Consider the following 12,249-nt stretch of genomic DNA (forward strand, 5'->3'; position numbering starts at 1 on the left):
ATATCATTACCCCATTGATTCTTCCATGTGCTCAAATTGGATGAACATGCATGTTTAGTGCAAGTCCCATTGCTGAATGGACTAACTTTGGTCACTAACATACCAAAATATACCAAGTTACTCCTGGAAAAGGGAGATCAACTATTATGACTACTCCTGAAAGGCAGATGAACAACATGACACAAGAAACTGATGGAAATAATAAAAATTTAAAAAATCACCTCAAATGTCCTTACGTGGTCTTCACTCAAGTCTGTTCACCGGCCATAGGTTGCTGATAGTAGGGCAGAGTGGGCTAAGAGCAGTACACACAAACATGTCAGAAACAACGAGAACAAAACAAAGAAACAGAAATAGGAAATTAAAAAGAGAATAAATAAGAAATAAAATTTAAAAAAATTAAAATAAAATAGGGCAATACAATACCCCAGGGGTTAAATCACTTTCAATGGCCCAAATGCAAAGAATACTTTTTGGGCATTTGTGTTTTTCATACATTTTAGAGATTTGGCACGTTGTTACCCATTCCTTGCATTTTGCAATATTTACATTTGTGTATACCAAAAAAATTGCCAAAATAATTGACATTATTCAATAAGACTTTCTATCTTCCATAAACATTCCCAGTTTGACACTTCCTGGTAGAAATGGAGGTGGGGGCACCAATGCTAGACTTCATCCATACTCAAATTATACCAAAAATCACCACTAATATTACAAATTGCCACTAATATTACGGTGGAAAAATAAACGATCCGTTGTTTCCGTGTCCGTCTTGCAGAATTGCCAAGAATCACAGACTACATTACATTTTAATCTTATAACGTCACTGCAGGGGTACATTTCATTATCTTGAAGTGAACCTCTCCGGCTTTGGGGGGGGGGGGGGGGATAGGGGATGAAATGTGTCTTTTTCTAATTTTATGGGCATTCAAATTTGAGTACAGGTCTAAAATATAACTGCTTCTCAAAGGGTCAGGATAGCATATCTTCAGCAGAGAGTTTCTGATGAAGAGATTATTGCGGGTCCTGTCGACAAACTTCAAGTTGTCAGTCGTTAAGGGGCGAAGCGTGGGGCTGACGGAGGGGTAGATAAGACACCGTGAGGCCCTCAGCTTGACAACAAAACAAGAAAGGTGCAGCCATAATAATAATAATAATAATAATAATAATAATAATAAGTGGTGTGAGGTGCTGTGGGGATGTAGGCCCTGCCTTAATAAATGTGCACTAATAATAAATGTGTGTAGTTGTTTGCACATTTGTGTGTTTGTGTATGCCAAGCTGACTTCAGTGACATTTCCAGGACATCTGATCAATTTGATCATTTCCAGGTGTCCATGACGAGTCTGCATACCCTCAGCTTTTCCAGGGCGGGTGGCAATCCTGTGGACCCGCTGTCTCAATCCCATCCTGCATCCCATCCCGATGCTGCTCATCAGCACGCCATCCACAAATTGACCACGTGTGGTTGGGTGCTGATTAAAAAAATTTTTTTTAAATTAAAATTAAAACAACCCCCCCTAACACACACACACACACACACAAAATTCCACGTGCCGTTGTTTTGCAGGTAGCTGAAACCTCGCCGTTCAAATGGGTTTGTTTCAGCTCATACATGAAATGATGTCAATAACTGAGGTATGAAAAGGACAACTGGGGAGCAGCCATGTTTTTGTTGTGTGTGTGTGTGTGTGTGTGTGTTTGTTTTGGAGTTTTTTTCCCTGACCATTGAGAAAGTGTGTGTGAGTGTGTGTGTGGGGGGGGGGTGGGGGGGGGTGTAGGGGACTCAGGTCCTCCTGTCTCCCTACACGTGAGTGTGACTGGCAGAATTAGGTCAGGGACAAAGGGCCGCCGCTTGTATTGAAACGGTGAGACGTCAAAATAAGGGAAATGAACAAAGCCGCCGTAATGATCATTTGTAGGGGGCTTGTGTTTCTGAAGCAATATGGCAAAACTGCCTTTTTTTTCATTCTGTGCCCCTCCACCCACCTCCACCCACCCACCCACTTTGTTAGAATGCATTCACAAACCTATATTATATTCTCCCTCGGCGAAATTGACCAAAAGATAAATAAACTAATTTCCGGCCGGGGGTTGTCGCGAGCTCTGACGTAGTCAGGATGGTTTCCGGCTCAGTTTGGGCTTCCCTATAAATGCAGCCGTTCCCTCGGGACCGACAAGACGATGAAGGTGGGTCAAGACAAGAGGACCGGGTAGGAGCCGGAGTCTCAGAGCAGAGGTGGAGTAGGAAAGGGTGCAGATGTGCTCGGCTGTGAGTGTTTGGGTGGTGGGACATCCCAGATGGCTGGTGCTGTGAGTGTTTGGGTGGTGGGACATCCCAGATGGCTGGTGCTGTGAGTGTTTGGGTGGTGGGACATCCCAGATGGGTGGTGCTGTGAGTGTTTGGGTGGTGGGACATCCCAGATGGTTGGTGCTGTGAGTGTTTGGGTGGTGGGACATCCCAGATGGCTGGTGCTGTGAGTGTTTGGGTGGTGGGACATCCCAGATGGCTGGTGCTGTGAGTGTTTGGGTGGTGGGACATCCCAGATGGCTGGTGTTGGTGTGTGACCAAACTGAAATGTTTTTGGAAATTGCTCGCGTGCTGTTTTGATATTTCATGAGTTGGCATTTTCTCATTGTCATGAATGGATGAGTGGGTAAGATAACTGGCTGCAGGGGCGTCTGGGTAGCGTGGCGGTCTTTTGCGTTGCCTAGCAACACGGGGATCGCTAGTTCAAATCCCCGTGTGACCTCCAGGGCTTGGTTGGGCGTCCCTACAGACACAACTGGCCGTGTCTGGGGGTGGGAAGCCGGATTTGGATGTGTGCCCTGGTCGCTGCACTAGCGCCTCCTCTGGTCAGTCAGCTTGCCTGTTGGGGGGGGGGGGACAGTGTGATCCTCCCATGCGCTATGTTCCCCTGGCGAAACTCCTCACTGTCAGGTGAAAAGAAGCGGCTGGCGACTCCTTATGTATCGGAGGAGGCATGTGGTAGTCTGCAGCGCCCCCCCCTGGATCGGACAAGTACAATTGGGAGTAAAAAAAGGGGGGGACCCCCCCCCAACAAAAATGTAATACTCCAGACATGTGGAGATGACAGCGTTCTAGTTTGACATTATCGTCTTCTCATCCTAGTGTAAATTAAGAAGTATGAGTTGGAGGTGTGGAACACGCGAAGTGTGCATCATAATGTAGGATGGGCAGGGATGGGTGTGCCCTCAGTCCCTCTTCATTTCTTTTCCGCCAGTCTTGATGCTGCTATGTGAGGAACAGTAAGCCCTCTGAGAGCAGATTCTGGGACTGGTTTGACCATTTAACGTAGACTAGACCAGTGTTTCTCAACCGGGGGTCCGCGGACCCCTAGTGGTCCGTGGTGTAATTGCAAGGGGTCCGTGAAAATAAAATATCTTTAAGAAAAAGATCCTATGACATTTATAGAAATAGGATTGTTTTACTCAAATGTGACCGAGACCTTTATCTACCTAAACTATAAAGGGTAACAGGACTTTTTTCTCTAATTACATCTGTTTCACAAGTGTAATTTATTGTATTTTAATAAGAGATCTCGCTCCCGTTTGCATTGTTAAAAGTTACTGCATAAGAATTCTGTTGTTACATATATCTGAAAGTGACTGAATACATATTCTGTTTTGTTACATATATCTGAAAGCTACTGAATACATATTCTGTTTTGTTACATATATCTGAAAGTTACTGCATAATAATTCTGTTTTGTTACATATATCTGAAAGTTACTGAATACATATTCTGTTTTGTTACATATATCTGAAAGTTACTGCATAAGAATTCTGGTTTGTTAACTATATCTAAGTTACAACTGAAAGCTCTTGTTTTTGCCCCAAAGAGTGAATAAATGCTATAATGCAATTTAAAATGCAGTTTCTACTGTTTCTACCAAATTGCAACCCCCCCTCCCCCAAGATCAGGTGGAGGGGTCCTCAGGGTAGATCACAAATACGCAGGGGGTCCAGGACCCCAAAAAGGTTGAGAACCACTGGACTAGACGGTCCTGTCAGCGTTCTGGTGTTTTGTCTGATGTGGTCCAGGGTCCGATCTGCCAGGCCAAGCTGGAGAAATGGTCCAGTCAGATGTGTCGGGAACCTGAGAGCACACCCGAGGAGGTCCACATGTTCGACTTGGACTGCTTTCTGTCCAACATCTCTGACACCCTCTTCACCATGACCCAAAAGCCCTATCCGTGGACCGGCGACCGACACAACAGTACGTAGCAGGGCCTCCGAGTTGTCCTCCTTACTTTAACCAGGACTGTCAAAATTGTGATTCTCCACCTTGACATTTTATCTGTTATCCCAGGTAAGACAAAGAGCCTGTTTCCTCTCACAAGTAGCAACCTTCTGCACTGACGCACCACACACACACACACTTAATGACATAAAGTTGGAGGTCTTGGGAAGCTCTATTGTGCTCAATTCCTCAGTCAACACCATTTCAAACCGTGAGTTTGAAACCTACACATGTGAACATTATACAGGTGAGATGGTTCCACGAGTATTTACTGTGTAGCAGTTTTATCTAGATAGATATACTCTAAGGATCCTTCCTCTGTGAATAGTTTTGTTTTTTTTGTTGACAAGATCAAATTTTCCAGTCTGTACAGTACAGGGGTCATGTGAGCATATCAGTCTGAAGTAGAACCACCCTAAAAAATAAGGAAACTCGCATGCTGAGCCTTCGCTCAAGCAGGCGACACATGGTGTTCATCTGTCGATCTTGTCTTGTCTTGTCTTGTCTTGTCTTGACTTGTCTTGTCTTGACTTATCTTGTCTTGTCTTGTCTTATTGTGTCTTGTCTTGTCTTGTTTTATCTTGTCTTGTCTTGTCTTGTCTTGTCTTGTCTTGTCTTGTCTTATCGTGTCTTGTCTTGTCTTGTTTTATCTTGTCTTGTCTTGTCTTATCTTGTCTTGTCTTATCTTGTCTTGTCTTGTCTTGTCTTATCTTATCTTGTCTTATCTTGTCTTATCTTGTCTTGTCTTGTCTTATCGTGTCTTGTCTTGTTTTATCTTGTCTTGTCTTGTCTTGTCTTGTCTTGTCTTGACTTGTCTTGTTTTATCTTGTCTTGTCTTGTCTTATCTTGTCTTGTCTTGTCTTGTCTTGTCTTGTCTTATCTTATCTTGTCTTATCTTGTCTTGTCTTGTCTTGTCTTATCGTGTCTTGTTTTATCTTGTCTTGTCTTGTCTTGTCTTGTCTTGTCTTGTCTTGTCTTGTCTTGTCTTGTCTTGTCTTGTCTTGTTTTGTCTTATCTTATCTTGTCTTATCTTATCTTATCTTGTCTTGTCTTGTCTTGTCTTGCCTTGTCTTATCTTGTCTTATCTTATCTTATCTTATCTTGTCTTGTCTTGTCTTGTCTTGACTTATCTTGTCTTGTCTTGTCTTGTCTTGTCTTATCCCTCCCCAGCCTACACCAGTAATGCTGATATGATCCAGCCGGGCCTGACTCCCCTGCAGCCTAACCTGGATGACTTCATGGATATTCCAGGTATTTGTGCTTTCAGGCCGTCTCTCTACGCTCCGTCCGTCTCTGACCCACCAGCAACACCTCCACATACTGTCACAGACTCCTACACCGTCTGCAACGTCACGCCTCGCTTCAAGTGGGCAGTACACGCGTTTAGCTCATCACCTCCTGGTCTTTGTTAGATAGAGAGTTCGGTTCAAACCGATGACGCGAGCAGGCTTGATGGGGAAACTGGTTTTGTTGGGTAAAAGAAACCGTCGAACACACAGTGAGGAACCACAGATGCCATCTTAGAGACATGTTTTTGTATGTTTTCCTCTCAGCCGTCACACTTAGAAAATTCTTTAGTATAATGTTCTGTCACTATTTTGGCACACCTTTTGTAGTTTCAAGGTGTTTCATTGGTTTTGCCGAGTTTGTTGTTGCCACTGCTTAGTGTAGGTGCTGTGTCTGCAGTATGCCTCCGGGTTCCTGAAGGGTCAGCGGAGGGTCAAAGGCAGGGCTGAGCCGCGTGGATGAGGAAGTAGAGGAGGATCTTATTGGCAACGGCTCTGGGTTGAGGCACCACCGAGAGGGCTGCTATGCTGGGGTGAGATCCACCCTAACACAGAGGAAGTCGCCACAAACGAGTTCTGCTCTGTGGCCTGGTGGACAGCTGCAGATTTTGAGGAGGCTACAACTCAGTTTCACTTTGTGTCCTATCTGAAAAGCATGACCTTTGTATGAAAGCAAATTGGAGGAGAGTGATTGTGTTTGCATTATTGTCTTAAACATGTGTATGGACGGTGGTAGGCGTGTTCTCATGTACGGGGCTGCTTGGTGTGGGTGGGGTTGCTTTAGCCCTGTCCTGGACCTCCATGTCTTGCTTACAGCCAGGTCAGCAGGATGCAAAACATGGAGTTCAATGACAAATCTCACGTCATGTTCTGGGAGCGTCTTCTTCGACGTGGATCGAGCAACTCGCGATGTGAAGTGAAGGGCCAACTCGGCGGCCATCTTAGGTAGACTAAGAAGCCATCAAATCGCATTAGAATCGCTAGCTAAAATGTTGAGTTGCGGCGCATACCAGCGCTCTAACCGCACAGGGTTGAAAAAAAGTGGCAAGTCGGATAATATAACATTTCACAAGTAAATACCCCTTTTTTTATTGGACTCTTGCATTTAAGATGCCATAGCAACTGCTGTTTTAAGATGCCTTGATTTGTCAACATGTTTTCCCCGAGCTGGCTCCTCAGCAGTGGCGCCCCCAGAAATGTTTCATAGGGGGGGGGGGGCCAAACGGGGCCACTGAAAATCTTGGGGTGGCACACCAAAACCAAAAGCCATGACTGGAATTTCGGGAATTCTATGCTGCTGTTGTAGTGTAATGTATAGCCTAGTGGAAAACTGTCAATATGAGAGTTAAGGAAAATATACATTATTGATTTAAATGAGCAGCACCTAATGTGAACTATCAGATAGAAGCATATTATGCATAATCAGAAGCATATTCTGCATATGCGACTCGTGGCTGGGGGGGGGGCAGGGGATAGTATCAGGGTGGCCGTGGCCACCCCTTGGGGGCGCCACTGCTCCTCAGACGAGCGCGTGAAAGAAGGACACTTTACGATCACCTATATGTGCAAGCAAGACTATTAAGCTTTCCAACGAGTCTGCTGTTTGTGAACAACCGAGTCTCATGTTCTGCAATCATGATCTTACATTTACACCCGGAAGTTGTGTCAGCTGTTTCCGCAGCTTCTTGCCAGCCAGCTTTGCAGCGCATCCTTTGCCAAGACGATGCAGTCGTGTCTCGCAATAATTGCAAGATTACTTTTATAAGGTTAAAAACATGATTATCCCTGACAGCAGTGTCGAACATGTGAGGAGCCAGCTCGGGGATTTTTTTGACAAATCAAGGCATCTTAAATCAGCCGTTGCTATGGCATCTTGAATGCAAGAGTCCAATAAAAAAGGGTTAGAGCACTGGTATGCGCCGCAACTCGGCATTTTAGCTGGCAATTCTAATGCAATTTGATCACTTTTTGCTCTACCTAAGATGGCGCCGATCAAGTTCAAATCTACTCATATATTTTCATAATGTGTGTGTGTGGTGTTGGTGTAGATAGCGGGACCGAAAACTAAAGCACTTATGATCCTAATTCTTTTTGGAGGTGGTAGGTATTGTCTCAGAGAGTAAGGGAAAAAATCCCAGAAAATCAAAATTATGCATAATTATGCATAAATATGCAAAATATGCATTTTTATAAAAATGGCTAAAAACCACTTTTCTCGGCATTTCAGGTGATTCTGAGCATCTTTGATTTTTTTCACCTCTATAAAAAAAAATTTTCTGGGACTTAGAAATGTTTTGGCATTATGCAAAATATATGCATTTTTGCAAAAATGCACTTATGATCCTCATTTTTTTTTGGAGGTGGTAGGTATTGTTCCAGAGAGGACCAGAAAAATAGCAGAAAATGAAAATAATTATGCAAAATATGCATTTTCTAAAAATGGCTAAAAACCACTTTTCTCGGCACTTCAGATGAGTCCGAGCACTTGGGGGGAGGGAGTTGGAGTGGGGGGGGGGTTTAGGGGCAGGGGGAAGGCGGTTAGCTGGCAGGATGAAGAGGAGGCAGCTTTAGACGGGTGGAGAACCAAACCGCTACATCGTAGCGGGGTCCTTCTAGCGGCCTTCGTAAACTGGTGGCACGGAATTATAGGTTGCACGATCCAGTCTTCTTTTTTGTGAGATCAGTGGCTGCACATCGCAACCTCTTTTCGGCAGACTGTCGTAAAAACTGTCGCGCCTACCGCGACAACCACAGCCACGGCTGGTGTGCCACCCAGGGCCCGCCTGTGAAACTGGCTCTCCGCAACGTGAGATCGCTGTGTAAAAAGAGGTTTACTTGGAATGATTTTAGTTCGTCTGTCAGCTCAGACTGGTTATTTGTAAGCGAGCCCTGGGTGAAACCAGGCGACCGTGGCAGATTGCTTCTTAAGCTTTGCCCCGCTGACCGTTCACCTCCCAGCTCTCCCGGGGACGGCGGCCATGTTGAAGGCCTTGGCCTTTGTTTTCACAAAACGCTTTGCCTCTTTTCACCTGACACATTCTCAAGTTTTGAGGTTTCCCCTGTTGACAATAGTAGCTCTGTACACGCCCCGCATCTCAAAACGCCCACTTGCTGCTCGAATTCTCATTTGCTGCTTCAGACTTCGATAACGTTATACTTGCTGGTGACTGCGACTGACCTTTCGCCCGTCTGTTGCCCTCAGACATCTTCATGAGTTACCGGGGCCAGCCCTCTGAGCAGACTGACTTCGCTGACTGTGGGTATTTCGAGGGTTCGTCCAGTGCGGCGTTTGGTCCCGCTTGCGGCCCAGCGGTAACGACTGCCCAGCTGCTCGTCGACACCAGGCTGTCTCAGGTACCGCTGGGATGGACAGCTGAACCCCCCCCCACCCCCTCGTCACGACGGACAAGTTGCATTACTTACACGAGTTTACTTTACTTTCTCTTGAAACGGTTGATTATGTTCTCTTGAGTGTTGTAGATTTGATAGCAGTATGTATTTCGGGCCCCACCCTGTTGTCCCACTGTTAACTGACCCTTTCGATCTGCCTCCATTTTACTTCCTCAACCTTCTGTGTCACTGCGCCCCCACTGTTCATTGCTGTTCTGTTTGACCGAGAATGATGAGATTGAACCTCTTTTCCAGCCCGGCCTGTCGTCTGACGGTCTGTCTCAACCCTCCTCGTGCCACACCCCACCAGAGCGGGCCAGGCCGGGCCAGGACGGCAGCGAATACCACCACCCCAGCAAGACGTCCACTTCTATGCCCTACGGACATCCATCCTACCCCGATCCGCCGCTCCCTTTAGCCGTCAGCAGCATACGGCAGCCTGCCCCTGCAAGTGGTCCGTTTGCATACCCACCGCCTTGTCACAAGTATGGTTACTATGCACCCACAAGCGTCAACGTGACCTCCACAGTGATCACCCACACCGCCTCCTCCATGGACCCCCTGGCATCCGAGCCCCAGACTCACGGCTACCCCGCCGCAGAAGACATGTACCCCCAGACTCTCTGCCCCTCTCTGAATTACCTGACTGACCCGGCACCTGCAGACGTGCCCTCTGTCAGTATGGCCCACTCTTTCTCGGTCCCTGACCCGTTGGGCGTCGTCAGCGTCAGGGAGAAACACAAGCAGAAGACAGCGGGAGTAAAAACGGTTGGCTCCTTCGTGGCTCGGTCCAGTCCGCCTCCCATCGCCCCTCCGCCGACGAGCTGCCTTGCTAAGCTGCTCTCCTTCAGCGCCCAGGAACGTAAGTAACATTTTTGCTTTCTGTGCCCTCAGCAACAATGACCCAATTAGAATGAAGGAGCCCGCTCTCGTCCAACGACATCATGTATTGAGGCTTCGGCCCGAGCCTCGATACATGACGCACAAGGCGCCCATGAGCATCCGTATGAGACGCGGCAGGTTAACCGCCACCCCACCTGTATGTCGTTGATATTCATACACGGGGCTGGAAGTAGGATACTGGAGTTTCTGGAGCACCTGCCGTGTCTCGATACAGATGCCAAAGGGAACCTTTACGTGAAACCGTGGGATGAGACTGCGGTGAATCAATGCATTAATGGTCACGTCTGTCAGGCAACATGTTCTAACTACTGACCCCAATGTTTGCAGGTAAGCCAGCGCTGGGATTTGACACAGCTTTGGGGGTAACCAAGGGGCCGAGACCAACATCATCCAAGTCCTCCGTAAGCCTGAACCGTCACGTCATCGGCAGCATCGTCGCTGTCCCGGTTTCTGTGTGTGTGTGTGTGTGTGTGTGATTTCTCCACTAACGGTCAATAAGAATTCAGTAAATACCAGCAATGATAGCTAAGATTAGCACAAAGTGAAGACGTCCTATTTCCAGTTTGCCCCTGATCTCTGTCTACAGGCTCCTGAGACACACACTACCTCCAAAGCCACATGCATTTTCAACTTGTAATTCATGTGTATCCACAACATCTTCTACTGGAGAAAAATGGGTTCAGGATTTGTCCACTTATGGTATCTGCCAAAATTTGCTTAAAATATGTGTTACTGGTATCGAAACAGATGTCAAAATTTAGCCCAATATGTCTTTTTTGGGGGGGGGGGGGGGGGGTCGTCCCGGTCGCTGCTCCACCCCCTCTGCCGATCCGGAGAGGGCTGCAGACTACCACGTGCCTCCTCCCATACACGTGGAGTCGCCAGCCGCTTCTTTTCACCTGACAGTGAGGAGTTTCACCAGGGGGGCGGAGCACGTGGGAGGATCACGCTATTCCCCCCGGTTCCCCGCTCCCCCCTCCTGAACAGGCGCCCCGACCGACCAGAGGAGGCGCTAGTGCAGCGACCAGGACACACACCCACATCCGGCTTCCCACCCGCAGACACGGCCAATTGTGTGTGTAGGGACGCCCGACCAAGCCGGAGGTAACACGGGGATTCGAACCGGCGACCCCCGTGTTGGTAGGTTAGCACTGGTTAGCATTTTACAGTTTGAAAGCGTTATGCTAGGATAAATAGGCTTCCTCCATTCCAGGTGAGATGGTTTGTGGTCGTGCATACAGTTGGTGTAGTGTTCAGTGATGCATCAGGTAACGGTAAAGCAGTGTGGATTTAGATGTCTGCATGTGCACAGTTGCAATGGCAACAGGTAAAGTCTTCTGGGAGAAACTAAGACCACATGGTGGTACTGCAGCGATACCACAAAGACCGGTACCAGTATTGGCCAAACTGATCATGGAAATAATTGGTTATTGGATATTGGCAGGAAATTCAGTATAGAAAAATACTTGTCGAGCGTCCTCTCAGGAGGAGGTGGGTGTCGAGCGTCCTCTCAGGAGGAGGTGGTTGTAGAGCGTCCTCTCAGGAGGAGGTGGTTGTAGAGTGTCCTCTCAGGAGAAGGTGGTTGTAGAGCGTCCTCTCAGGAGGAGGTGTTTGTCGAGCGTCCTTTCAGGAGGAGGTGGTTGTAGAGCGTCCTCTCAGGAGGAGGTGGTTGTAGAGTGTCCTCTCAGGAGAAGGTGGTTGTAGAGCGTCCTCTCAGGAGGAGGTGTTTGTCGAGCGTCCTTTCAGGAGGAGGTGGTTGTCGAGCGTCCTCTCAGGAGGAGGTGGTTGTCGAGCGTCCTCTCAGGAGGAGGTGGTTGTAGAGCGTCCTCTCAGGAGGAGGTGGTTGTAGAGCGTCCTCTCAGGAGGAGGTGGTTGTCGAGCATCCTCTCAGGAGGAGGTGGTTGCTCTGAAGTGATGGCAGATCTAAACTAGGTCCTTTGTGTTGTTCAGCAGTCGGACAGCAGCGTGCATGCCGGAGGTCCGCCGTCCCAGCCGCAGGACCCTGGACCGAGCTGGCCTGTGAGGAGCCCGCTGTCCGCGCCGCTGCCCGGCTGGAGCTCCTCGCTGGCGCACGCCGGAGCCCACGGCGGCGCCTCGGCCGTGTGCGCCCTGCTCACCCGCGGCCCCGAACACACCGGGAAGACCCTCCTCGTCCCCAAGACCGAGAAGCTATCTCCTGTTCAGACCTACGGCGCGGAGAGGACCGCCTCAACATGTAGGGTCCACGTTGTCCCAAAGCAAAATCCTCAAACATTCTCCATCAAATTTTATCAGTTTAACTGACAGTAGTCTGTCCTGTGTAATGTGTCGTGCTCATCATGCTATCGCGTGGAAGCCATCTCACAATAAGGGGTGTGTTTCCCCTCGGGGGGGGGGGGTTCATTAATGATCTTTGTCTCGTTG

The 12,249-nt window shown here is 47.9% G+C and overlaps 1 protein-coding gene across 3 annotated transcripts in view; it reads left to right on the forward strand.

Moving 5' to 3' along the window:
- The window catches only part of LOC130116540 (carbohydrate-responsive element-binding protein), a 77,024-nt gene that overhangs the window by 13,305 nt on the left and 51,470 nt on the right, over positions 1-12,249 (forward strand). For 2 of the 3 annotated variants that reach the window (XR_008810583.1, XM_056284466.1), the window contains exons 6-11: positions 4,069-4,243; positions 5,438-5,518; positions 8,756-8,907; positions 9,199-9,805; positions 10,174-10,247; positions 11,797-12,061. Coding sequence is in view for 2 of the 3 variants with exons in the window: in XM_056284466.1 (XP_056140441.1) it covers positions 4,069-4,243; positions 5,438-5,518; positions 8,756-8,907; positions 9,199-9,805; positions 10,174-10,247; positions 11,797-12,061 (1,354 nt within the window). In the remaining variant the exon portion in view is untranslated. The remainder of the gene's footprint in view (positions 1-4,068; positions 4,244-5,437; positions 5,519-8,755; positions 8,908-9,198; positions 9,806-10,173; positions 10,248-11,796; positions 12,062-12,249) is intronic. The other variant, XM_056284467.1, reaches the window with a different exon arrangement.

The sequence above is a fragment of the Lampris incognitus genome, chromosome 8 (genome assembly GCF_029633865.1).
Source record: "Lampris incognitus isolate fLamInc1 chromosome 8, fLamInc1.hap2, whole genome shotgun sequence".
Classification (NCBI taxonomy): domain Eukaryota; kingdom Metazoa; phylum Chordata; class Actinopteri; order Lampriformes; family Lampridae; genus Lampris; species Lampris incognitus.